The 27,706-nt window shown below is 42.7% G+C and overlaps 2 protein-coding genes across 2 annotated transcripts in view; both read left to right on the plus strand.

Annotated features, from left to right (window-relative positions):
• The window catches only part of LOC120370247 (protocadherin gamma-B5-like), a 234,953-nt gene that overhangs the window by 38,747 nt on the left and 168,500 nt on the right, over positions 1-27,706 (plus strand). The gene's annotated exons all lie outside the window — the stretch shown is intronic.
• Positions 15,847-18,462, plus strand: LOC120369817 (protocadherin gamma-A5-like). Its single transcript, XM_039483489.1, has one exon. The coding sequence runs from the start codon at positions 16,033-16,035 to the stop codon at positions 18,460-18,462; it is 2,430 nt and encodes an 809-aa protein (XP_039339423.1). The 5' UTR covers positions 15,847-16,032.

Here is a 27,706-nt window from a genome sequence, read left to right on the forward strand (position 1 = left end):
CATATCAAATGAGAAGAAAAATGAAGGATTTATGTGGAAGTAAAAGGAAATAAAGTTGTGTTTGTCTGTTTATAAACAGTTATATAGATGTAGTTATATTTATGTATGTTTCAATGTAGGTATCTTTCATTTGAAAATGACAATTTAACTTTATGTATGCAATGTTGTAGAGCAGTGGTTCTCAAAGCTGGTCCGCCGCTTGCTCAGGGAAAGCCTCTAGGGGGCCGGGCCAATTTGTTTACCTGACACATCTGCAGGTTTGGCCAATCACGGCTCCCACTGGCCGCAGTTCACCACTCCAGGCCAATGGGGGCTGCAGGAAGTGGCGCGGGCTGAGGGATATGCTGGCCTCCCTTCCCACAGCCCCTATTGGCCTGGAGCAGCGAACCACAGCCAGTGGGAGCCGCGATCGGCAGAACCTGTGGATGCAGCAGGTAAATAAACTGTCCCCGCCCGCCAGGGGCTTTCCCTGAACAAGCAGCAGACTGGCTTTGAGAACCACTGTTGTAGAGTTCTTGGCCCAAGAACGTGAGACCGACAAAGAGGATGAGGTACTATCTTTCATTTGATCAACTTTTGTTGGTGAGAGAGACAAGCTATCGAGTTTACACAGAAATCTTCTTTAAGTCTGGGAAATGTACTCAGAGTGTCACAACTAAATACAAGGTGGAACAGATTGTTTAGTATAAGTAGTTATTAAAATAAAAGCAATGACAATAAAACCTGATGAGTAAATAATTATGAAATTATTTGTTTGTTTGAAACCCAGGCTATAACACTGCTTACTTGGGATTCAAATGTTATCTTAATCGTGAGTTACCTTAAAGCTTCTGATTCTTTGTATGTTGAATTGCTGTCATTAATGTTACCAAAATATCGGGTCTGCCTAGCTGAGAGCCAATAACAGCCTGACAGAGATAAGGAAAAATGCTTTATTCTGCAGAAGAAAGGAGAGCTCTGTAATAGATACAGAAGACTCTGCCTGACACAAGTTTTACAGATCTTTTATACACATTTAGACAAAGACATGCTGTGTTAACACTTGATTGGTAGTTACCAGACCCCATGAAACCATTATCTGGTCAGGGAAAACTGGCTTGGAGCAAGATTTTTCTGCTTTGCGGCAGAAGAGAAAGGCTAGTTGAAAAGTTCAGGGTACTGTGTACGTGAGGCTTTTGGAAGCTTCTGCCTCCACCTACTGGCCATTTGCAAAACTATTAAAAGGGGGGGCACCAAATAGCTTTCACAGTCCCCCCTTCAGGCCTGATAAGCTCAGATTGTCAGGCCCATTACGTAATTTATGATCAAGCTGAAGAGACAGGTATTGGGTTGTCTTACGGACAGCAGAGCCTTTGGTTACAGTATTACACAGATATTTTGCACATCGAATCATTATCCAAATAACACATAGGAAAGAACAGACGGAAAACAATCCACTTAACAATTGTACGGAAAAGGCCAGTGAACTAAGACCCAAGGTATGGGAGGAGGTTCTCAAAACTAAAGGTGTGATCAAGAGATACAGCATGAAATACAACAGCAGCATTCTTAATAGCTTGTAAATCCTTTTCAATTAAGCCAGAGTGATTAACATAAAAGCAACATTTTTCTCCAATGCAAGCACAAGCCCCCCCTATTTCAGCATTCATGGCATCTAACACACGTCTATTTTGCAAAGCCACTTCTGGGCCAGTCGCTGCAAGGATTCAACCGCTGGTTGGGGGGTTGGCATGTACAAAGGGCAAACTAAAAGCAAGTAACCATTGTCCCTCCACCCAGAAATTCATAGTCAGTAAAAGTCTCAGGGCTTATTCCGTTGGAACAGGAGCTTTAGTCCCTCGAGAGGCTCAGCCTTCCAGGTATCGTCTGCTTCAGGCTCTTCCAGGTCGCGGTGGGAAGAGCTGGCGGGGCTCCCTCGAGGTCCGGAGTCGTCTGCTTCTGGCCCCAGCCTAGGGGCTAGTTTGACTCAGGTGTAATGAATCCAAGTGTTACACTCTCGCACTCGAACATATCCCTGTGGTAGCCAAGTCCAGGTCAGTTGTTCTGCTCTCCCGGTCTCTGGGTCCGTCCATGTAAATGCGAAGATATCCCAGCTGTCTTGATCTAGAGAAATAGTCTCGTCTGAGTCGTTCAGGCAGGTTCATTGGGCTCGCAGGCAGGATTGGGTCCTCGGTAGCCTGGGTTAATGCGGCACATAGCTGCGGGAGTTGATTCTGAGGCAACCGAAGAATGATTTTATCATCTGAAAAGAAAATCTGAGCGCGTAATTTACACAGCAAGTCTCTGCCTAGAAGATTAACTGGGCTGTCAGGAGCTAACAAAAATGCATGGGAGGCTGAGACACCAGAGATTTCTACAGCAGCCTCCTGCAATACAGAACACTCAAATGGCTTTCCGCCTATACCCATTACCGGAATGCTTTTATCTGTGAGGTTTCCTTCCTTTGGCTTGGCAATAACAGTGGAAAGGGCAGACCCTGAGTCCAAAAGACAAGAATAAGCGGTTCCTCCCAGAGTTAAACGGACCTGGGGGTCTGTGGAGGAACAAACATAAGTGGTAAAGTCATTTGAGTAGGTAACAAGTGGACCCCCGGGTCGCCGTCATTCCTTACTATTGACAGCGTCTGTTCTTTCCACTTCCATCTGATATCGAGGTCGGGGCTGTCATCCGGTACATAGGTTTGGGCACTCTCTCCTCCAGTGACCAAGTTGCTTACAGTAATGGCATATATCATTAGCACGGCTTGGGCCCCCCCCATGATCTGCCTTCAGTTGCCACTTGGGGGGTCCCCACCTCCCTCCTTGTCTTTCGCTCCCCGTGTTCACAAGGGCTGCTAGCATTCTCACCTGTTTGGTCTCTTGAATTTTATCTCTTGTGTGATACACACGGGTGGCTAAGCTTACCAGTTCCTCCAGGGACTTTCCCTCAGCGCCTTTGAGCTGCTGCAACCGCTGCTTAATGTCCGGAGCTGAATGAGAGATAAAAATAAGCCTGACTGTGGACTGTGTGTCCACAGCCTTGGGGACTATATTAGTAAAAGTACAAAATGCTTTACACAGTCTCTCATAAAAGTCAGAAGGGTGTTCTTCTTTCCCTTGCACAGTATTATGGACTTTTGACCAATCTAGAGTTCTTTCTCCTGCTTGTTTTATACCTGTCAAAACATGGGTTAGGAATTTCTTTAAGTTTGCCTGGTGGGTTGAATTATTCAGATTCCATTGGTTAGGTTTAGTGAGAGCTATCAAATCACGCCTGTCACCGGCAGCCTCCGCTGCCTCCCGGGTCTCCCTTAGGACCCGCTCTTTCTCCTCCATGAGCAGTAGGCAATCTAAAAGTTGGCCCACGTCTTGCCAATCAGGATTATGAGACTGAAAAATAGCACAGAATCGCCTGTGAACGATGTCCGGGTCGTCTCTGAGGCGAGGCGTAGTGTTTTGCCAGTTCATAAGATCTGCTGTAGTAAAAGGGACATGTACATAACGGTCTACAACCTCTCCATCCGTAATGGATACCGGGATGGTCCGAAGGGGTGCCTGGGTTTTAACCGCATACTCCCCATAGACTACTCCCTGTCTCATACGAGATGGACTAATGGCGGTAGACAGAACAGAAGTGTACCCACTACCCGTCGCTCCACTGGTTGATTCATTAACTTGAATTGTGGTTGCCTCAGTCTTCGGTGGGGGGACCACTGTCTTGGGCCCCGTAGACAAGGAAACCTGATCCGCCACAACCCATGCTATTGCTGCCGAGGGTGGCCGCAGTCTAGGACAATACATGGGGTGGGGGGTATCTTCCCAACAATCGACTTCACTTGGGGCAGAAGCTTTCGGGAATAGAGGGGCCTGGATTTTTATCTTCTTTAAACGACGATGAACCTCATCGTACCACAAAAACAATAGTCAATTTGACCAGGCGCTTGATTCTAATATCAGGTGCAAAGGAGTTAAATAAATCAGAATATCAAAGGAGCCAAATTCGGGCCATGCAGTCCCCAGTGTTGGCCAGTCCTGGGTGCAAAGTTGTACAAAGCGCTTCCTTGATATACCAGGTAAAGGCCATTTACTTAACATATAATCTAAAGGGCTATCCTTAGAGGGTTTTTCCAGAGACCCACCCATCTGTCTGCTGACACTCAACCTGAAAAGAGAATTACTCAGAGATCAGTGGGAATTACGGTCTAATCCAGGTTTTCCTACTTCTATTACACTGTCCATTACAGGGGACGGGACAGAAGGATCTCAATACAACCTCAGAGCTTCATCGCACACATGGCTTCCACTCTGAGGAATTACGAACAAGAAGTTCAGTTCCGCCCACACACCTAACGCCCAAATGAACAGAGCAGAAAAACAACAGTAACCGGTTAAACAGAACAGAACCAGAACTGGATAGTGTTTCCTTATCCTATTAGGGCTCACCTTATCGGAACATGAACCCCAGGGGCCGCGGTGAAACAGAGAAAGAGGGGTCAAACACCCCGTTGGCACCGTTCCCAGTTCGCCGCAGCCGTCCAGAGTCCAATGTCCGAGCTAGGAGAGTCCCATCTGGGTCGCCAGAAACTGTTACCGAAATACCGGGTCTGCCTAGCTGAGAGCCAATAACAGCCTGACAGGGATAAGGAAAAATGCTTTATTCTGCAGAAGAAAGGAGAGCTCTGTAATAGATACAGAAGACTCTGCCTGACACAAGTTTTACAGATCTTTTATACACATTTAGACAAAGACATGCCATGTTAACACTTGATTGGTAGTTACCACACCCCGTGAAACCGTTATCTGGTCAGGGAAAACTGGCTTGGAGCAAGATTTTTCTGCTTTGCGGCAGAAGAGAAAGGCTAGTTGAAAAGTTCAGGGTACTGTGTACGTGAGGCTTTTGGAGGCTTCTGCCTCCACCTACTGGCCATTTGCAAAACTATTAAAAGGCGGGGGGGCACCAAATAGCTTTCACATTAAGAACATCATAATAAGTGAATAAGAATATCATCATATACATCATATAACAGCTTATATAGTGCCTTCTAACCAGGGATCTCATTGTGCATTACAGATAATAATTATTTAATTAAGATTCCCAACAATCCTGCGAGGTAGGAAATGCATATTCTACATATTTGACAGATGAGGAAGCTGAGACACAGACTGAGATTGAGCTTTTCAAACTTCTAAACACATAAACCTATATTAAGGCATTAAGTGGGGGGCCTCATTTGGTAGGTTGTGAGCTCCACAAATCCTAATGACATCAATGGGAGCTACAGATTCTCAAAATCTCTCAAAATTAAGCTGTAACGCTGCCTGCAGTGATTCAAGAGTGTGAGTACCAACCTCAGGGCAGACTGTTTGGAAAAGGAAATTGGTTTATTTACAAAGTTAAAGCAGGTAAACATATATACAAGATGAATTATAATCTTAAATTTCAAAAGGTAAATGAATCTTATATAATCATCAACCTCTATATGTCCTTTAGGGCTAATCCATGCTAAGCAGCTTTGGAATCTCTTGCTTATGCATAGAAACACTTCCTCCCCGCACTCCAAGCAGCTAGTTCCTTTTGTTTGGGGTTTTTGTCCACCTCCTGTCATGTGCTCTAAACTGCAAACTCAGCTGATGGGAGGAGGCCACTTCATGGCACATCTTCAGGGGAAGGAGGCAGAATAACAACAGTGTCCTCTTGTTGATGGTAGGTAGGAAAATTCCAGTTGTAATATCTCACTATAGTCTGTTTGATATTGATAGACCTTTTCTTTTAGGAAGGGTGTTAAGATCAGCCATTCACATTAATTAATGTCTCTTTCCTGAATGATGATTTACACAGTCATAGAGGCTCATACTACTACCACTTAAATATTACCTTACAATATGGGATACAGATGTTATAAGTGAGATCAATACATGCAGCAACTCACAAGCATTCAATAAATTCTGCTACTCCTGATGTAGCCATTTGGCTCAATCAACTTCAGGCGAAATTGTAGTTGATGCTCTACACCAGCCAGATGAAAGAAGAAGAAATTCTAAAAACTAAACACATTCTTATCATTCTAATACTTTTTTTAACAATACTGACACACACATGAGCCACGCTGATTCCAGTTATGTATTTGTCAGTGTTAGACTTGGGGACCTTTGCATCAATTGACACATGGTTTGCAAGCATCACTTATTTATATTTATAATGATGGATTTACATCTAAGTCAGAAAATTTTGGCCTAAGCATCTTTCCAAATGTTGCACTGTCAAGCTGTCTGTAGTGGACGAAGAGCATTACAATCAGGTTCCAAAAGGTAGTACAAGCTATTGTAATATGCAAACCCTATAATTCCGCTAGGGCTAACTCAGGCTAAGCAACTGGGGGTCCCTTGCTTATGCTTAGAAATTCTGACCTTTCCAAAGTGCAAGCAGCATAGAGATCCATTTTCTTCTTGTCTGGGATTTTTATTCTCTTCCCCTCAGAGTTCAAGCTGATGGGATGAGTTCATGCTCATGTCTCCTCTTCATGGGGGAGTGGGGAGAGGAGTGCAATTAATGAAGTATTTGATGTTTTACAATGCCTCATTTGGTTTCAGTGGTTCTTCTTGAGGGCAAGACCTAACACCTTCTGTGGAAGTCAGCATTTCACATTAGTTAATGCTTCTTTCCTGTTTGGTGAGTTACAGTTACAGAGGATTACAGTGCAAACACTCAATATAACCTTATAACATGGGGTACAGATGTTATAAGTGAGATTAATATGTACAGCATCCTACAAGCATTTCATAAAGTCTAAGCACTAAACACATTCTTATAAATTTAACTTCTGTTTTAACAATGTTAACACACAGGTAAGCCAGTCTGGTTTTCAATTATGTATGGCTCAGTGTTCAGTTGAGACCTAGGGGCCTTGGAATGAGATGGCACCTGGTCAGACAGTGTCACACACACAGAAGAATTTTGTGTTCACACTGCTGCTTAACTTTAATAACTCCTCTCGCTCACTGATGTATTTCTAGAGAGCAATCATATCTCCCCTCAGCCTTCTTTTGGTTAGTCTAAACAAGCCAAGCTCTTTCAGTCTCCGTTCATAAGGTAGGTTTTCCATTTATTGTATCATCCTAGTAGCCTTTCTCTGCACCTGTTCTAATTTGAATTCATCTTTCTTAAACATGGGAGACAGATGAATTCAAACTGTTCTTAAACATGGGATATCAGAATTGCACACAGGGATTCCAGATGAGGTCTCACCAGTGCCTTGTATAATGGTACTAACACTTCCCTATCTCTACTCAAAATATCTTGCCTGATGCATCCTAGGACAGCATTAACCTTTTTCATGGCTGTATCATGTGTCTGGCTCATACACATCCTGTGATTAACCAATACATCTTGGTCTTTCTCCTCGTCTATTACTTCCAACTGATAAGTCCCCAGCTTTTAGCAAAAATTATTGATGTTAGTCCCTAAGTCCCTATCTTGTATGTCACACTATTAAATTTCATCCTATTTTTTTATTACTCCAGTTTTCAAGGTTGTCCAGATCTACTTGTATGATATTCTGGTCCTCCTCTGTGTTGCCAATACCTCCCAACTTTGTGTCATCCACAAAATTTATTAGCACATTCCCACTTTTTGTGCCAAGGTAAGTAATAAAAATGTTACTTCACTAGTAACCTCCCTCCTGGGGCTTTTGTGAGCTTGATATTTATGGAAGAGTGCCTCGCTCTCTTCTTTCCAACAAGCAGTTAATGCTTTCATTAAGCCCCATGCAATGCTCATTTGGTGGCTAATATTAGTAGGCCTACAAAGTGGTGGTAATTAGCTGAATATAATGGAATCTGGTTTATTGAGCCTTCTACAATCACCACATAACTGGGCCAGTCAGCAGACTGTAGATTCCAGGGCAGTTGCAGGAAGGATTGAATGAGTGAAAATTGTAGGCCTATGCAAACCATGACTGGGCTGTGTTTGCTCTTGGCAAAGTCATTGAGAATTGGCCTTTTCAATGGTATTGTGTGACCACAGATGTCACGTGACACAAAAAAATGTCAGGAGTATAGCATTGCCTCCATCCAGCTGCTCTGAACATGCCACAGTAGTTGGCATTGGAGAGGAGGTGCTGGTCTTCAGTGAAAGCCCAGGATGTGCTCCAGCATGGTTGTTCTTGTATAGCCCCATAGGCTATGGTGGCTATTGAAATCACCTACATAAATGGTAGGATGGCTTGGTGTTGGTAAAACTGGATATGACCATTCCATTGACAGTGGCTTGTATAAGTTAATGACTGTTAGATAGCCATTTTTATGGTGATTGAGTAGGGGTTCATAATAGGTAGGACTTTCATGGAATCTTTAAGGTCATATTTTATGTACATCATAAGTCCATATGTAGGGTGATGGCATGCAGATATGTGGACTCTATTGATCTTCTATCACTGGCCTTCACTCTCCAGGTGTGTTTCTTGTACCTAAAGGACATAGATGTGTTGAATCTGCAGGATCATTGTGAGGTAATCACACTTTGCATTATATAGGCCCTCAATGTTGAGCTGCACAATTTGAAGCAATGGGCCTATTTGAAGGTTTGGCCCTGACATGAGCCATTATTGCCATTCTGTTTCTGACTGGCAGGTCATTTAAGGACCTCTGGTCATTGATTTGATAACATTCTTTGTGCTTTCACACATAATAGAGAAGGTTGTGTGACAGTTATCATCTCCTCCAGTTTATATGTATTTTAAAATATGTATTCTTCATCTGTAAATTACACAAGTATCTATCAATTTTGTGGATTTATGGAATAATGTTTGTTATTTGTTTGGATTAGGAGAATATTTTTCCTCTCTTGTGAAATTTTCCCTGCTTATTTGAATTTTAACACACATAAATGCTTTTACCATGTTTAAAATTCTACATTTTCAAATAAAATGTGGATGTTTAAAGAAGACTCCCTGATTAGAGGACCTCTCAACTTTAAAAGAAATAATCTACTTTAATATTCAATCTACAACTTTAATTCAGTCCCATACATACATAGCATTATCTAGCCCGTTCTGATATATATACTGTAAATGTAATAAATACAGAATTATGGAGCTAGCATAATAAATCCTATCATTTTAACATATCAGATTAATTTCTATATGTTTTTGTTCATGTCTTCTTGTTAGGCCTAAACACATTTTAATGTTTGATTGAAAGTTTCTTCTGCGGGCTATATAATTACTTTATAATAATTATTAATGAGAATACAGAAAAGTTTCTCACACATCTTTCTAGTAGTTTCTTTAGGGACAGTCATTTTCTGACATCATATATGTGTTTAGTCAATAGATTAAATGCTTTGGTGTGAGGTATTGCAATGGATTCTGACAACTAACTAAAGAAATTTATTGAAGACCTGCTTTGTGTCCCTTCACCTACTGATATTTTTTGAAGAATAATGTTATGTCAATATTTTCACAATTCCATAAAATGTTTCTTATTTGGAGTACCTAATATTTCTATTGATAACTGTTTGTTTTGTTCATAAGGAAATGTCCTCTTTGGTATCTGACTTAGATTATAATATGGAATGCCTATAAGAAAAAAAAAGTAAAATCTCCTATTTTTAGTTATCTCATAATTTTTGTACTCTCTATATTGGTCTGTTCTCTTCAGATCATCTCTGTGATACTTCACACTTATATACTCCCTTCCATGCAAGCATTTTAAGAGGCTTGATCCAAAAACCTATTGAAGTCAGTGGGATTCTTATTTTTATTGATCTCAGTGGTCCTTGGATCATGCTCACAGTAAGCTACAAACAATGAATTAATTTAGTCTCACAACAATCCTGTGAATTAGGAAAAGTATATTATTCCCAAATTAGCTACGAGAAAGCTCAGGCACAGATAGGTTAAATCAAAATGTTCAAACATTGTTATTAGGCATGTGAATCAATATTTAGTCAATTATATAAAAGGCCTCATATTCCTTTTCCAATCCTCTGGGCTTGCTATAATCTAGGTGGGGACTCACAGATCCCCAATAAAGTGAGCAGCAGCTGAAGTTGCTCAGTGTCGCTGACAATCAAGACACTTATTTAGGCTCTTCAGTATGGATTTAGGTACCTAACTTGAAGGCTCCAAATTTGAAAAATTTGGACTAATTAACTTTCCAAATGTTGCACCTATCAGGGGCGCTGCCGCGCTGGAACAGCAGGGACCTATGGACCATGGCCTTCCAGATCCGTCCACTTTTTTCGCCAGGGCGCGGCCCACTGCCCTTCCTCTTCCCCCTGAGATCCCCCCTCCGTCAAGCCGCTCGGAACAGAAGCTGGAGCTGGCCAAGACAACAGCTGCCTGGGGAACCGGAGTCGGGGATCCTCCACCTGCCCGGGCCGGGGGAGCCGAGAGCAGCCCATGTCCCCGCCCAGGACAGATGGATGGTCCTCGGCTCCCCACAGCTGCCCGGGTGGCTCTTCGGCATCCTAGGCCAGGCGGGAAGCCGGAGCCGGGTAGGGATAAGAACCGCGCGAGCAGCTCTGGGGAGCCAGCGCGGACCTTCCACCTGCAGTGGGCAGGGGGCCCGCGAGACGGAGACAGGACACCGGGGGATGCTCTCGGCCCTCCCACCCTCAGCAGGTGGAGGGGCCAGGGTCCGTGATCCGGCTAGGCCGGGGCGGGGCCTCGTGGGCAAAGTAGGGGGCGGGGCCTCGTTCCCCCTCCCCGCCTTTACGAAAACTCAGCCCCTGCCTAGGAGTTTTGTGTCGGAGCTGGGAAGGGAACTGTTTCTCCAGGAAGAAATCCTGACACCACCGAAGCAATAAAATATTTGCCGTTGATCTCTGTGAGAACAGTATTATACCTTACGTCCCAGGCCTAGTTCATACACATACCGGAAGATAATTTTAGAAATAAAATAAGAATGGATACATCTAGCCGTGAACAAAGGGTTTTAGGTAAGATAGTTTCATCTTCAGAGAAGCATACTTTGAATTTACTTAATACATTCCATTTTCAGACTCCAACATAATTAACGTTCTCTGCTCTCTAGTGACGAAAATCATGTTATCGCCCATGGCAACAACAGAAATTTACAAATAATCTAACCGACTGAGGATATGAGGGAAGTAAACTGCCTCACCTGAAATTACTTATAAGGCAGAAAATGCATGTAATAGCATATTATTACACCAAACAGACACATGCTGTATTTTAAATCAAGAGGATAAAGAAGTCGGTTGTACTCTTGAAAGGAAAACTAAATTTGCAACATTCCGATGAGAATCCTACGTTCGGAGTTGGTTCATTATAAACTGACCTGGTCTGCGGAGTCTCCACTTCTCAGATCTTGATGATTTTTTAACTCTCAGCAAATAGTTTATGAAAGAACTTATGCTTAGTGATATTGCGGGATCTATTTCCGTCTCCGGATGTGAGCATTTCGCCTGCAGTTCCCTCACTAAGACTCAGGGTGCCGCTGTTGGCCAAAGAGGAGGCAGGGCTGCAGCCGGAGACCTATTGCACCGAGCCTCTTGCAAAGCGATTGCATTATTACACTTATTACACTGCAGATCTCTGAAGAAACGCAGCAGAAAGACACAGTGTCGCGGAAAAACCAGATCCTCTCGGCTTGCTATAATCTAGCAGGGGAATACATTTCATTTATAGTTTATTACCGACCCCGAGGATTCTTACAAGCCGAGGGAAATTTGGAACGGAGAATCGATTCAGAATAAAAGAGGCAAGGACAACAGAGCCGAGAGTGCCTGATATGGAAACCAGACACAGAGAGCCGGGCTGGGCAGTTACAGGGCAAGTACTGTTGTTTTCCTTCTTATTCTCTTTGTTCTGCCGGGCGGTCTCGGAGCAGATTCGTTACTCCATTCCTGAGGAAATGGCCAAAGGTTCCCTTGTGGGGAATCTCGCTAAGGATTTGGGGTTAAATGGCAGAGAGCTGCCTCAGCGAAAGCTGCGTGTCAATTCGGAAAAGCCACACTTCAGTGTGAATGGGGAAAATGGCAATCTCTATGTGAACAACAGGATAGACAGGGAGGAGATATGCGGGAAATCACTGATTTGTTTCCTAAATTTAGAAGTTGTGGTTGAAAACCCTTTGAATGTTTTCCACGTGAATGTCGCAATCCAGGACATGAATGATAATGCACCGCGGTTTACTAAAAATAATATGGATTTAGAAATTAATGAATTAGCGCAACCTGGTGCCCGATTTCCGCTAGAACCTGCGCAAGATCCGGATGTTGGAGCCAATTCACTGCGGGGTTACCAGCTCAGTCCAAATCGGTATTTTATCTTGAAACTGAAGGAAAATCCAGATGGCAAAAAGCAGGCAGAACTGGTGTTAGAGAAACCTTTGGATCGAGAGAAGCAGAGTTCCCATCACTTGATCCTGACGGCTGTGGATGGGGGAGATCCAGTCAGAACTGGAACGGCTCAGGTTAAAATAACTGTTACTGACGCTAATGACAACCCCCCTGTATTCACTGAAGAGATCTACAAAGTCAACCTGAAGGAAAATCTCCCAAAGGGCTCTTTAGTGCTCCAGGTTAAAGCCACTGATGAAGATGAAGGTTCATATGGCAAAATAACATATTATTTCAGCAACATACCGCAGAGTTCACGACATCTGTTTAGTTTAGATTCTGGTAAAGGAATAATCACAACAAAAGGATTTGTGGATTTTGAAGAAGCAAATAATTATATAATGGGTGTAGAAGCGAGGGATGGGGGAGGTCTCACTGACCACTGCAAAGTTCATATAGAAATTCTGGATGAGAACGACAATACTCCCGAAATGACACTCACATCCGTATACAGTCCAGTTCCCGAAGACTCAATGCCCGGGACAGTGATAGCTCTGATGAAAGCGCGTGACCGAGACGATGGAGGAAATGGAGAAGTCACCTGTCGCATTCAAGATAATTTGCCGTTTAAAATAATATCCTCCTCTAATAATTACTACAAGCTCCTCACAGACAGCCCCCTGGACCGGGAAAGGACCCCGGAGTACAATATCACAATCACCGCCACAGACAAAGGCTCTCCCCCGCTCTCCACCCAGAAAACCATCCTGTTGCAGATCTCCGATATCAATGACAACGCCCCTGTCTTTGAGAAACCTTCCTACACCGCCTATGTGCCAGAGAACAATCCCTCGGGGGCCTCTATTTTCAGTGTAAAAGCCTCAGACCGGGATCTGGACCAGAACGCCTTAGTCATTTACTCCATCCTGAGCAGCAGCCTCGAGGAGGTGCCTCTCTCCTCTTACATCTCCATTAACTCCCAGACCGGAGCTATCTATGCCCAGCGCTCCTTCGACTACGAGCAATTCCGGGAATTTGAGGTGCAAGTGAAGGCCCAAGACGGCGGGTCCCCGCCTCTCAGCAGCAATGTCACCGTCAGAGTGTTTATTCTGGATCAGAATGATAACGCCCCTCGCATCCTGTACCCTTCCCTGGGAGCCGATGGCTCCGCAATGTTTGAGATGGTCCCTCGCTCGGCCGAGGCAGGTTATGTGGTGACTAAGGTGGTGGCGGTGGATGCTGACTCAGGACACAATGCCTGGCTCTCCTACCATCTGCTCCAGGCCACGGAACCGACGCTCTTCAGCATGGGGCTGCACACCGGGGAGATCCGGACAGCCCGCGCCTTTGCGGACAGAGATGCAGTGAAGCACAGGCTGGTCACCCTGGTGAAGGACAACGGGCAGCCGCCTCTGTCAGCCACAGTGACTCTCAACCTGGTGTTTGCTGAGAACTTCCAAGAGGCTCTTCCGGAAATGAGCGACCAGTCGGGTGACTCGACACCTCAGTCTGATTTACAGTTTTACTTGGTGTTGGCGTTAGCCTTGATCTCATTTTTATTTCTAATTACAATTATAGTGGTGATAATCATGAAAGTTAGAAGTTCAAAAGGCTCCTCTATTCTTCAGTATGTCAGGCCTGCTCTTTATTCCAAGGCTGATCCCAGATTCCTACCAGATTACGAAGCCGGGACCTTGCCGTATTCCTATAATTTGTGTTTGGCTACAGACTGTGGGCAAAATGGATTTAACTTGCTTAAAAGTAGTGACCAGAACGTTACAGCTGAGAATATCCTTTGCAATGACAACTCTGGGATTTTAGTTGTGAATAATTGTGGTTCTGAAGCACCCAAATCCGGGTCCGAAACTCTTCTCAAGGTGAGTTTTTGCAGTATCACGTTAGTTATGGTGTGTCTTCTCTGATTTTAATTAAATTATTCAGACAATGAAAAATGATATTCATTACTGTGTATAATAATGTGAACTAAAGTATTTTTAGATTAATTCTATTTTTATAGTTGTGCGGTGTTTCACTTCGGTGTAGTATTGTAAATGTTTGGTACCAACCGATGGTTAGTGCCTATTGAATTGTGCAGCACTATGTCCAAAGTTCTGGTACTATTTTGCGTTGCTAATATAAATCTTGTAGCAGTAACTGAGATTTATGGAATGTGAAAATTATACTCTCATCATCCTGTTAGAAGTTTTGACGGAAATACGTCAGTCAGCGATGGAGAAGGATTATAACATTTGACATTTAAAAAATTCCATTTACCAATATGCTACAGTCCGTAGTTGGCAGGGAACTTCAATATCGTTTCAAAGCAAAGTGTGTAACAGAACGCGGAGCCAATTGTTACTTTCAAATGATGTCACGAAGGACATACGAGTCGTTGTCTATGTTTTCCAATTTCATTAAAAACAAGTAAGTAGCACAGAAGTATGTCATATACAAAACCAAATATTCTTCCCATAGTTAAACTAAACTAGAAATTAAATGTAAAACATTGCCTGGATATACTTACCTATAACTATAATTAGTTAATTCTGCAGGAGTCCACGAGATATTGGCCGATAATTTTCTCTCTTTTTTCTGTATAGAACTCTCTAAACCTCTTTCCCCCTCTGCTGGTGATTCTGCATTAGTAGACAGAAAACATAACCACGCTGGGTATAAATTAGGTCACCGCAAACGAGTAAACATCAGGAATAGCATACCACCTTACTCAGTGTTGTACCACAATAACTACGGGATATTAGCCAGTGCAATTTTAGTAACTGTCTATTTTCCCATGACAGATGACGATATACAGCTGGTATTCTGTCCTCATTCCTCGTTAATAATTGTGTTTACTGAAAATTAATTGTTGGGATTTAAAATATCCCTCAACGTGCAGCAATGATCAGTCTATGACATCATGAAGGAGGAAGTCTCTGTTTTAAGAGGAGTGAGAAACACTCTTATCTTCTGAATATATAAATCGCATTGCTATGTGTAAACATATACAATATTTTTTTCCATTAGAATATCTTTGTGAGACCCTGACAAATTTATACTCAGAGCTGTATTTTATTCCGGCAAATACAACTGTGATATCATCCCTCTTGTCTGGGAAATAAATAGTACATCTGTGTTCCTTTAGCACAACGAACTCTACTTAAATAGTATCAGAGGGGTAGCAGTGTTAGTCTGGATCTGTAAAAGCAACAAAGAATCCTGTGGCACCTTATAGACTTGCATCGGAAGAAGTGGGTATTCACCCACGAAAGCTCATGCTGCAAAACGTCTGTTAGTCTATAAGGTGCCACAGGATTCTTTGTTGCTTCTACTTAAATAATTGTTCTCTAGGACTATTTACTTAACGTAATTCCATGTAAAACTCAAATAGGCGTATTGGTAAGTGTATACATTTTAAATAGAGGAAGTAACTATAAATAAATAGTCGTGGGAGAAGATTAACAAACAGAAAGGTGTTGGATTTAAAAAAATGCAGTTATTGGTTGAGACTCTGAGCGCCGCTGTTCACCAATCCGGCAGAGAAATGGGAAGAGAGATCCAGCCAGCCCCGCCCGCAGCTACGCAGCACAGAACACAGAGATCAGAGTCACACTTACTCAGCGGGATTTTACAGATAAATATATATGAAACAGTCTTAATTTTAACATCAGTGATTGCGAAAACAAAGAACTGCGGCTAAAAGAAAATACACATCTAACTGGGAATCAGAGCACTATATACATCCGGAGAAAAATGGAGGATATACAAAGTCTCCGGGACTGCAAACGGCGAGTCCTGTTTTGTTTTTTAATGGTTACCGTCTGGGAGGCGGTTTCTGGGCAGACTCGCTATTCGATCCCAGAGGAAACGCACAAAGGCTCTTTCGTGGGGAATATAGCAAAGGATTTGGGACTTGAACTAAAAGAGCTCTCAGACCGCGGTGTCCGCATTGTTGCCAGAGGTAGGAGTCAGTATTTTGCTTTGAATTTTAAGAATGGCCATTTATACACCACAGACAGAATAGACAGAGAGGAGATCTGTGGCCGAACAGAGATATGTTTGATAACGTTTGAGGTTCTTCGTGAGGATAAAGCGAAGCTTTTTCCAGTTGAAGTTGAAATCACAGATATTAATGACAATGCTCCAGGCTTCCAATCAGATAAATTAGAGTTAAAAATCAGCGAGACAACAGCTGCGAGGACCCGGATTTCCCTGCAGCAGTCGCAGGATCCAGATGTGGGAATTAATTCTATCCAGAAATATCAACTGAGCAATAATACACATTTTTCTCTGGATGTGCAAACTATAACCGATTATGTGAAATATGCCGAACTGGTGCTGGAAAAGTCTCTAGACCGGGAAGAACAGGCTGTTCATGATCTAATCCTCACAGCCACTGATGGGGGAGATCCAGTCAGGTCCGGCACTGCGCAAATCCGCATTATTGTTCTTGATGCAAATGACAACGCGCCAGTTTTCACTGAGGCTATCTATACAGCGAAGGTTTTGGAAAATGTGCCGAAAGGTACCACGGTGGTATCAGTAAAAGCCACTGATTCGGATGAAGGCGTCAATAAAGAGTTAAAATACTCATTCAGATCAATCGTGGAGAAAGCTTCCCAAATATTCCATTTGGATTCTAGGACGGGAGAAGTAACAGTCGTGGGGAATTTGGACTTTGAAGAAGCTGCGTTATATGAAATCGAGGTGCAAGCCCATGACGGGGGAGGCCTTTTCGACAGATCCAAAATTGTGATCCTTGTTAGCGATGTGAATGATAACGCTCCAGAATTGACGATCACGTCTCTCCTCAACTCGATCCCTGAGGACTCTCCCCCCGGGACTGTGATCGCCCTTTTAAATGTGCAAGATCTAGATTCCGGAGAGAACGGGAAGGTCACGTGCTCCATACCCAGCAACCTCCCCTTCCAGCTGAGGAAATCGTTAAATAATTATTACAGTTTGGTGACAGACAGAGCCCTGGACAGGGAGCAGGTGGCAGCGTACAACATCACAGTGACCGCCACGGACAATGGGACTCCTCCTCTTTCTACAGCCACCACGATCCCACTCCGGATTTTAGACACGAACGACAACGCCCCTTTCTTCGATAAAACTTCCTACACCGCCTACGTCGCTGAGAATAACCCGAGAGGAGCCTCCGTTTTCTCCCTGACGGCGCATGACTACGACTTGGAGGACAACTCCCGAATTACTTACTCCATTACTGGAACTCAGATCCAGGAAGCTCCGCTCTCCTCCTACATCTCCATTAACTCCGAGACTGGGGCTCTCTACGCTCTGCGCTCCTTCGATTACGAGCAGTTCCGGGAGATTCGGTTCCAAGTGCAGGCTCAGGATGGGGGTTCCCCACCTCTCAGCAGTAATGTCTCCGTCACTCTCTTTATACTGGATCAGAATGACAACAGCCCGCACATCTTACACCCCTCCTTTCCCACCGATGGCTCCACGGGAGTGGAGTTGGCCCCCCGCTCCTCCGAGCCGGGTTACCTGGTCACTAAGGTGGTGGCGGTGGATGCAGACTCCGGGCAGAACGCCTGGCTCTCCTACCAGCTGCTGAAGGCTACAGAGCCGGGCCTCTTCTCCGTGGGACTCCACGGCGGCGAGATCAGGACGGCGCGCTACTTTCTCGACAAAGATGCGCTCAAGCAAAGTCTGGTGGTTTTAGTGAAGGACAACGGGCAGCCCCCTCTCTCTGCCACGGCCACTGTCACGGTGGTGGTGGCTGACAGCATCCCCGAAATCCTCTCCGATTTAAGCAGCCTCTCAGCTCCTGCAGACCCCCAGTCCAGCCTCACCTTGTATTTGGTGATCGCTGTGGCTTCCGTTTCCTGCTTGTTCTTTACCTTTATCGTAGTGTTAGTGGCCCTGAGGCTCCGCCGGTGGAGAAACTCGCAGCTGTTTGACTCCTCGAGTGTGACTTTCAGTGGAGTTCCCGTCTCGCAGTTTGTGGGGCTCGATGGAGTCAGAGCTTTTCTTCACTCCTACTCACATGAGGTTTCTCTAACCACGGACTCCAGAAAAAGCCAATTCAACTTTCCCAAATCAAACTATTCAAATACTCTGAGTAGTGAGCAAACTTGTGAGATAAAGGATTCGATTCTAGTTATTGAGGATGTAAGCATTAATAACGGGGATCGGACCTCTGTTCAGGTGAGCTAAGGTTGTGTCTTCGTTCTGTGGGTCGAAAGTATATAATGTTAATTTCTCGGGCAATGTCTAATGAGGGGAAAATGATGCTTTATGTTCGTTTGTGGAAGAAGGAAAGGAGGTAATTCCAGGCCCCCCTGAAGTCAATAGTGAACTGTGTCTTCTGTGTTGCAAATGTTGGCTCTTGGGGCATTAGGATATGTGTGACTTTTGATACATTAATTTTCAATCGTCTACCTTTTCTTTTTTAAATTGCACAATATATGTTTCTCTTTTTTCAGTGAAATTAAACCCTTTTAATGTTTGTTTGAAAGTAGATTCTCTTCCTGTATCTTCATATATCTGTTACCTACTTGGGATAGTACAGAAATTTCAGTGTATATAGTACTTCAATTTTGTTGGAAGACAGTTTGATTTGAAGACTGTGAACCTCTTAAATTTAACGTAGTAAAAGAACTACCTAATTTTTTCCATAATATAATTTAATCACAAGTAAAATCATAGTTTTGTCCTATACTTTATCTTATGTTCTTTTAATTTTGTTTCCCTGTTGATATACATGTTCCCAATAGTCTGGCCTTTCATGTTTGAAAGTTATGGACATTTTTTTATACAGCACGTTATATAAGCACCCATTCAGCATGCACCTTAAGACACCTGTATAAATGTAAACAAGTCAATAACCCTGTTGAAACAGATACTTTGCTGAGTCGGGTCATAATCATTACTTTATAATTATTTGTAGATTATTGACTTGTTTGGTGAAGATATACCTCTCAGCTTTAAGAGGATTAATCCATTTTTAAACCACTCATATCTATTATTATTATTATTATGTAAATGTCAGAAATGCAGAATTATGAAACTAGCATATATGGCATCATTATAATATGCAATAAAGTCTATAATTTTTGTTGTTTGTGTATTACCGTTGGGCCTTGAAACATTTAATGGTTTGATTCAACGTTTATAAAGGAGGTTATAGATGACATTGTAATAATTTTGTTATTAGAGAAAACATTCTCATACATAGTCACAATTATATATTTGAAATGAGAGCTAACTAGTCACTATATTAAATCCCTTGGTCGGTGGTAATGCAGTGAACTCTGACTCATATACAAAAACAAATGATCAGAGCCTTAGGTTGGATCCTGGTGGTGTCCTTTGAAGATTGGGTTTATAAGTGAAATTTTCAGAATTCCTTTTGATGTTTCCTATTTAGAACACTTAATAGTTCTAGTCTATTCTATTTTATATAGGCTCTTATACTGCACTCATCACCACAGTATCTGAGCTCTTTCCAGTAGTGTATTAAGTGACATGACTTATAGCTGTCTTTGTTCTCTGTTAAAAAAGGCAAATTAAAGAAACGTGCCTTACACTTGGAGTGGAAGGTGGTCAGGTTTGTTAGTGTCCTTAGTTCGGGCAGGGCGGGGAGTTACTCCTAAAGACTTGGACTAGCCCCAATAAAGTTCTGTCTCCCATACAGACAAGCTTTTCTCTTATGGTAAAGAGTTCCTTTTTGCCAGAGGAGCAAAATTGTCCACCAAGATATTCATCCTGCATCTTTAGGCAATCTTTTTGATATCCTAGGCCTGAGGCTATACAGCACTTTGAATATGACTGATATATTGAACTTTATTCAATTCTTGTATGAGAAGCCAGGGTAGAGAGTAGAGGACAGGTTTGAAGTGCTACTGGTATCCTGTGTTGCTGAGAAGATGCACTACTGTGCTCTATACTATGTGGAATTTCCTTAGCATTGAAGATTTATGCCAGTCATATCACATAGCTGTAGACCAGTCAAGAGAATAACTGAGGTCAGGTCATCTTCTGCCAGGATGGGGAGTCTCCTAGCTAACCAGAGATGATAGAAAGTGCTACTTGTCCAAGAGAATGAGAACGGATGTCTGCCTTTTATCCATTGACTAAAGGAAATTATCCATCAGTGCCACTAAATCCATTTCAGTTCCATCTCCTGGGCTGAATCCAGATTGTGCCAGGTCTAGAATATTAACATTAGTTGTAGTTGGCCTTTGTATATCTATTCTGTGAGTTTATTCAAGAATGGGAGGTTTTATGTTGGGTGGTATATGGCTAGAACTGATGTATCCAGGGTGGGTTTCTTTGATGTTGGTTAGACAACTGCATGTTCGAAGGAAGAAGGGTATATTCCCTCTCTGAATGTGGCATTGGATATTTTTGTCATGAGTGGCACCAGGTGCTCATGACTCTTTCACAAGTCAGGAAGGGCATGGATCTGATTCATAAGTCTTGGGTTGGGACCTTTTTAGAGTGTCCTTAACTTCTTGATGAGTGAATGCATTGAATTCTGTGAATGCATATGGTCCGTTGATTGGTGAGTATAGGTAGAGTGGATCCAGGCTACTTGAAAAGGTTTTCTTAATGTGCATGATCTTCTTAGTGAAGTAGGATGATAGTTCTTTGCAGGACTTGATACTCAGTTCTGATGCAGGTTGTAGTGTAATTAAGGATTAAGGAACTGGTTTACCACTCTGGGTAGCTCCTTATGGTAGGATTTGGCATCCTCAGTGGAGGCTAATAAGAGAGTTATTTTGGCCTGTAATAAAGCATCAGTACAGGGTTTGAGGAACTTATTACATTTCATCCTCTGTGTATCAGCTTTTGTTTTCCACCATTATCATGTCATTTGCCATCCCTCTTTCTTCATTCAGTGCAGAATGTCAGAAAACACAGGAATTCTGTATGGGCTGTGGAGAGGAAGTGGCCATTTGGGGACCATTCAGTCAATGATCAAGGCTCATGTACAGTGATAATGAGTCACCACATCCTCCTCTTCTCATTCTGTGGATGGAATGCTGTTGTTCTTTAGCAGCCTTTGGGATTTCTTGGGATCCATGTGTCTTCATGGCCAAATCAGGATCACTGGTCTCATTGCTTGAGAGCTGGAAGATCTCTGACCACTGCTGTAATGAGGTGATGGTCTATCCAAGACAGTGGCTGGGTTTTGATATCCTTGATCTTGACATCTAGTCTGATGCTCAGGTCCAGGGTATGACCAGCTGCATAGGCTGGACAAGACATTACCAGTGAAAGTCCTAAAGAGGCAAGAGATTAGGTGAATTTTTGGGGGGTTGCATTTGCAGCCTTTTAAATATGTATGTTGAAATCTCCCAGGATGACAAGCTGGGGTATGTCACCACCATAACTGAAAAGGTATCAGTGAGCTCCTTTATGAATCCTTTAGTCAGTCATGGTGTTTAAATAAACATAAAAGCTACGTTAGCTTTGACTCTGATTTCTATTGTCAGATGAATTAATTTGAATGTTGTCTTACTTTTTTTGATTTGATGTTTGATGAGAAGATGAATGCAGTGCTGCCTGCTGTCTTGTCTAGGTCTGTGATACATCGAGTATCTTAGGAGGATGAAGTGGGCTAGAATGGGTGTCATCCAGCCAGGTCTCAATGATGCAGGCTATACTGGGTGCTTCATCACTGATGAGGTTATGATTTATTCTCCTGTGAATCATTCCATTTGTTCCTTAGGATTTGAGATCTTGGGAACCTGACCTGGATTATAACTGTTCAATCACTTGAGAATAAAAAGTTCTTACCTTAAATGATCCCAATGCTTTGTTCTCTAAAGGATGGATTGCTCCCATTGGAACATCATGCTTATGCGTCACAATTATATAATGCTATCCAACCAAGGGTTTGATCTTTGCTTACAGAAATCAACAGGAGTGTTTCTCCTCTGCCATCAGTTGGCTTTAGATCGGCCCCCAAGGGCATTAAAATTACAATGAATATTAGTTTCCCAACAATCCTGTCTATTTAATAAGATTTTATTATCACAATTTTAAATATGGGGAAGGTCAAGCACAGAGAGATTTAGGCCAATTTATTTTTCAAACCTGCATGCTTAAAATCAAGCATCTAAATTTTAAACACTTAAATAAGTGGTCTGTTTCAAGAGTTAGTAGTAGACAAAAATCCCAGTAAAATCAATTGGAAAACATGTTCCACATCCCTGAACATCAAGTCACTTACGTATATTTATAATTATGCATTTAATTACCTTACTTGAAGCACACAACATTGAAAAAATTGGCCTAAGTAACTTTCCAAATGTCATGCACAGGAATTTTGTGGCAGAGCTGACAAGAGAACCCAGATCTCTAGAACAGGGGTCGGCAACTTTTCAGAAGTGGTGTGCGGAGTCTTCATTTATTCACTCTACTTTAAGGTTTTGCATGCCAGTAATACATTTTAACGTTTAGAAGGTCTCTTTCTATAAATCTATAATATATAACTAAATGATTGTTATATGTAAAGTAAATAAGGTTTTTTAAATGTTTAAGAAGCTTCACTTAAAATTAAATTAAAATGCAGAGCCCCTCCATCCAGTGGCTAGGACCCAGGCAGTGTGAGTGCCACTGAAAATAAGCTCGTGTGCGACCTTCGCCACACCTGCCATAGGTTGCCTACCCCTGCTCTAGACTCAAGGCCCAATGCTTAAATCATAAAACCATTCATAGATTATTTTAAACAAAAATCAAAATTGGGCAAGAGTTTTGCACCTATGTTTTAATCCTGAAAGGGGAGTTGAAAAGTGTTCATTCTTATCCTGGAAGCCTGTCATACATTTTCAGCATCGAAATGGTTGACTTTCTTTGTTCTTTACAGATGAAATATAATGTTATCTCTTTGGTAAACAAGAGAAAGTCCACACGAGATCTCTCCTAACTTTGGTTGTTAGGGAACTGTGATGTCTTATATAAAATTAATTATAATACCGACAATCTATTTAATGTCATATTAATCCTCCAGTAAATTACTTCTATTATATTGAATCAACCCGTTGATTTCTCTGAGGCAGATATATTGTAATCCAAAATCAAAGTGTAACTTTGCACTTTTTCAGAGTGAATCTAACTCATTCAGTTTTACTGCTTTCTCAAAATACCTGTCTTGAGGACTGTCTTGTTGTCTGTCGCTTTATAATCTTCGACCCTCCAAAATTAGTCATGTGGAAGAACTTACACTTCCTCCTGTTTTGGGCGCCTGTGATTTCTCCTCTCACGATGCAATTCATTTAGCGTTGCAATTCTCTCGCTAAGACTCAGAGTGCCGCTGTTGGCCAATGCGGAGCGAGGGCTGCAGCCGGAGATCCACCGGAGCCCACTGCAAAGCGATTATACTGTTACGCAGTGCAGGTCTCGGATGAAGGAGAGCAGAGGGACAGTGTTTCTGCCAAAAGAAATCCTGGTTTCCGCGGTATCGGATTTCCGAGGTAAAATTAAGCACGGGACTGGATTTTATTTATATTTTATTACGGAGGATTCTTACAATCTGAGGGGAATTTGGTCCGGAATATCTATTCAAAATACACCGGGAAAGGAAACAAAGCCGCTGAGAGTGACTGAGATGGAAACCAGAAACAGACGGACAGCCGGAGCAGTGAGACTGCAAATACTGTTGTTTCCCTTCTTATTCTCTTTGTTCTGCCGGGCGGTCTCGGAGCAGATTAGTTATTCGATTCCTGAGGAAATGGCCAAAGGGTCCCTAGTGGGGAACCTCGCCAAGGATTTGGGGCTGAATGTGAGAGAACTGCCTCTGCGAAAGCTCCGTGTGAATTCGGAAAATAAATATTTCACTGTAAATGAGGAACATGGCAACCTGTATGTAAATTACAGGTTAGACCGGGAGAAACTATGCGGCGAGAAACCCCTTTGTGTCTTAAATTTAGAAGTTGTGGTTGAAAACCCTTTAAATGTTTTCCACGTGAACGTCGCAATCCAGGACATTAATGATAATATACCGCAGTTCGTTAAAAATAATATCGATTTCGAAATTAATGAATTAGCACAACCTGGTGCGCGATTTCCGCTAGAACCTGCGCAAGATCCCGATGTTGGAATCAACTCACTGCAGAGTTACCATCTTAGTCCAAATCCATATTTTGTTTTGGAACTGAAGGAAAATCCGGACGGCAACAAATATGCAGAATTAGTGTTAGAGAAACCTTTGGATCGAGAAAAAGAAAGGTCTCTTCATTTAATCTTGTCCGCCGTGGATGGGGGAGAGCCAGTCAAAACGGGGACAGTTCCGATTAAGATTAACATTATTGATGCCAATGACAATCCCCCTATATTCACTGAAAAAATCTACAAAGTCAGCATGAGAGAAAACCTACCGAAGGGAACCTTAGTGCTTCAGGTGAAAGCGACTGACGCGGATGAAGGTACAAATTCCAAAATAACATATTCTTTCAGCAACATACCGCAGAGCGCGCAGCAACTGTTCGGTTTGGATGCTATTAATGGAAAGATTACAGCAAAAGGTATTTTGGACTTTGAAGAAAAAAATAGCTACACGTTTGACGTGGAAGCCAGAGATGAGGGAAGTCTGACTGCCCACTCTAAAGTTCAAATAGAAATTCTCGATGAGAACGACAACGCCCCCGAAGTGACATTGACATCCGTATCCAGTCCCATTCCCGAAGACTCACTACCCGGAACAGTGATAGCTCTGATCAAAGCCCGTGACCGCGACGATGGAGAAAATGGAGACGTCGCCTGTCGCATTCAAGATAATTTGCCATTTAAAATCATTTCATCTACTAATAATTACTACAAGCTCCTCACAGACAGCCCCCTGGACCGGGAAAGGACCCCGGAGTACAATATCACAATCACAGCCACAGACAAAGGCTCTCCCCCGCTCTTCACCCAGAAAACCATCCTGTTGCAGATCTCGGATATCAATGACAACGCCCCGGTCTTTGAGAAACCTTCCTACACCGCCTATGTGCCAGAGAACAATCCCTCGGGGGCCTCTATTTTCAGTGTAGAAGCCTCAGACCGGGATCTGGACCGGAACGCTCGAGTCACTTACTCCATCCTGAGCAGCAACCTCGAGGAGGTGCCTCTCTTCTCCTACATCTCCATTAACTCCCAGACCGGAGCTATCTATGCCCAGCGCTCCTTCGACTACGAGCAATTCCGGGAGTTGGAAGTGCAAGTGCAGGCCCAAGACGGCGGGTCCCCGCCTCTCAGCAGCAATGTCACCCTCAGGGTGTTTATTCTGGATCAGAATGATAACGCCCCTCGCATCCTGTACCCTTCCCTGGGAGCCGATGGCTCCGCCTTGTTCGAGATGGTCCCTCGCTCGGCCGAGGCAGGTTATCTGGTGACTAAGGTGGTGGCGGTGGATGCTGACTCAGGACACAATGCCTGGCTCTCCTACCATCTGCTCCAGGCCACGGAACCGACGCTCTTCAGCATGGGGCTGCACACCGGGGAGATCCGGACAGCCCGCGCCTTTGCGGACAGAGATGCTGTGAAGCACAGGTTGGTCACCCTGGTGAAGGATAATGGACAGCCGCCTCTGTCAGCCACAGTGACTCTCAACCTGGTGTTTGCTGAGAACTTCCAAGAGGCTCTTCCGGAAATGAGCGACCAATCGGGTGACTCGGCACCTCAGTCTGATTTACAGTTTTACTTGGTGCTGGCTTTAGCCTTGATCTCATTTTTATTCCTCCTGACAATGGCACTGGCCATTGTGATGAAATTGCGAAGTTCAAGGAAACCTAAATTACTTCAGTGTTTTGGTCGTGACCCTTTTTGCAAGACTGTACCTACATTCCCACCAAATTTTGGAGATGGTACTTTGCCTTATTCTTATCAGCTATGTTTATCCTCAGAATCTAAGAAAAATGAATGTTCTTTCCAGAAACCTAATGTCCAGATATCAGAGAATATTCTGTGGAGTGAGAACTCTGGGACCTTACTTATGAACAACGGATGTAGCGTCCTAACATCTGAAATGGAAACTGCTGAAGTGGTAAGTTTCTAGTTCTGTGATTTATATGATTTTTAGATCTATTACTTGTTTTCATAATTGTACAAGTCTAATCTTCCTTAAATAGTATAGGAGACCTTTGTTAAACTGTTGTTATTTTTGTAGGATTTACCGGCACTCAAAATTGCATGAATTTGTTTTCACTGTACCCCGTTCGGGGGGTGGATCAGTGTTATTTCCATTCTACAGCACATGAAGAAGTAAAACAACTTTCTTAAGGTCAGAAAGGAGACGTATAATAGAATAAACTCAGATTTCTTAAGTCCCCTCCATTGCCTTAACAACCACTCTGCCCTGCATCTCCAAGGAAGAATATCCTTCCTCTCATTTCAGTGGATTTCTTTACAATAACTACATTTCTTGGAGCCCTTTTATAATTTAAGCGGGTTGTACTGCTTCTTGTGAGTAGGAAAAATAATATACATTAACAATGTACTTAAAAAAACTTTAAAAAAACTTTTAATTGCTTCTTTGGAAGAATTCCTTATTTGCTATTCCATGGGAAATTGAATAATTATTCCCAGATAGAAAAAGATTCTGTTATTCATTTTCAGTGTCACATCTCTTTCATTTTACAGATACACAATTACATATCTGTAAAATACACTAATATAGTATTCAGATGTCATTGACATGGCTTTCTAGAGGCTGCATTATTCATCTGTGGCAAAATCTTCAGTCAATTATTCAGGTCCTCCTAACCAGGTGAAAATAACGCCTGACCTGGGCCTTGGGCCCCTATAATTAGAAGTGGACATTCTGTATTTAGGGAATGGGAGGTGTATTCTTCTGTGAGTTGCTGTTATGTCAGTTCTTTGAACCTGATCTACGGATTGGAATGCTGATTATTGTCCTGGAGGAGCTCAGTTAGTGGGCAGGGTGATGGTAATGGTTTGTAGGTGATTGTGTGTGGTTCCAAATGTCTCTGCCTGGTTTGGGCATATCTAATGCTCTTGCAGTACAAAGGAGCCTATAGCGTCTCATAATACTAGATCTTCTAAAACTGAATGTGGATATTGCCAGATAAAAATACTGAATACAATATTTAATATTACCCATTAGGCAGAGTACATGCAAACAGACAGCTTGTGTTGCCAGATTATCAATATAATGCCATTTGTCCACTCTCACAAAGTATTTGACCTCCTGGTCTGACTTGCTATATTGCTCGTGGTATTTGTCCTTTAGCTTCTGGAATTTTGCGTCTAAAACTTTTTTCTTCAGGGCTCATCTGGTTTCTATGGCATTCCATGTGCTGGGTGTAATTCACTCCTTCCTTCTCTTTTGCCTGTAGCCTAGACAGGCTTCATGGCTGTTTATAAATTACTGTTACTTTGTTCCACTTCTAGTTGATCTCCTCATCTGCATTCCCCTCCTCTTCATCAAGGTCTGCAAGTGCTTGAAACC

This window comes from Mauremys reevesii, linkage group 8 (assembly GCF_016161935.1).
Source record: "Mauremys reevesii isolate NIE-2019 linkage group 8, ASM1616193v1, whole genome shotgun sequence".
NCBI lineage: Eukaryota > Metazoa > Chordata > Testudines > Geoemydidae > Mauremys > Mauremys reevesii.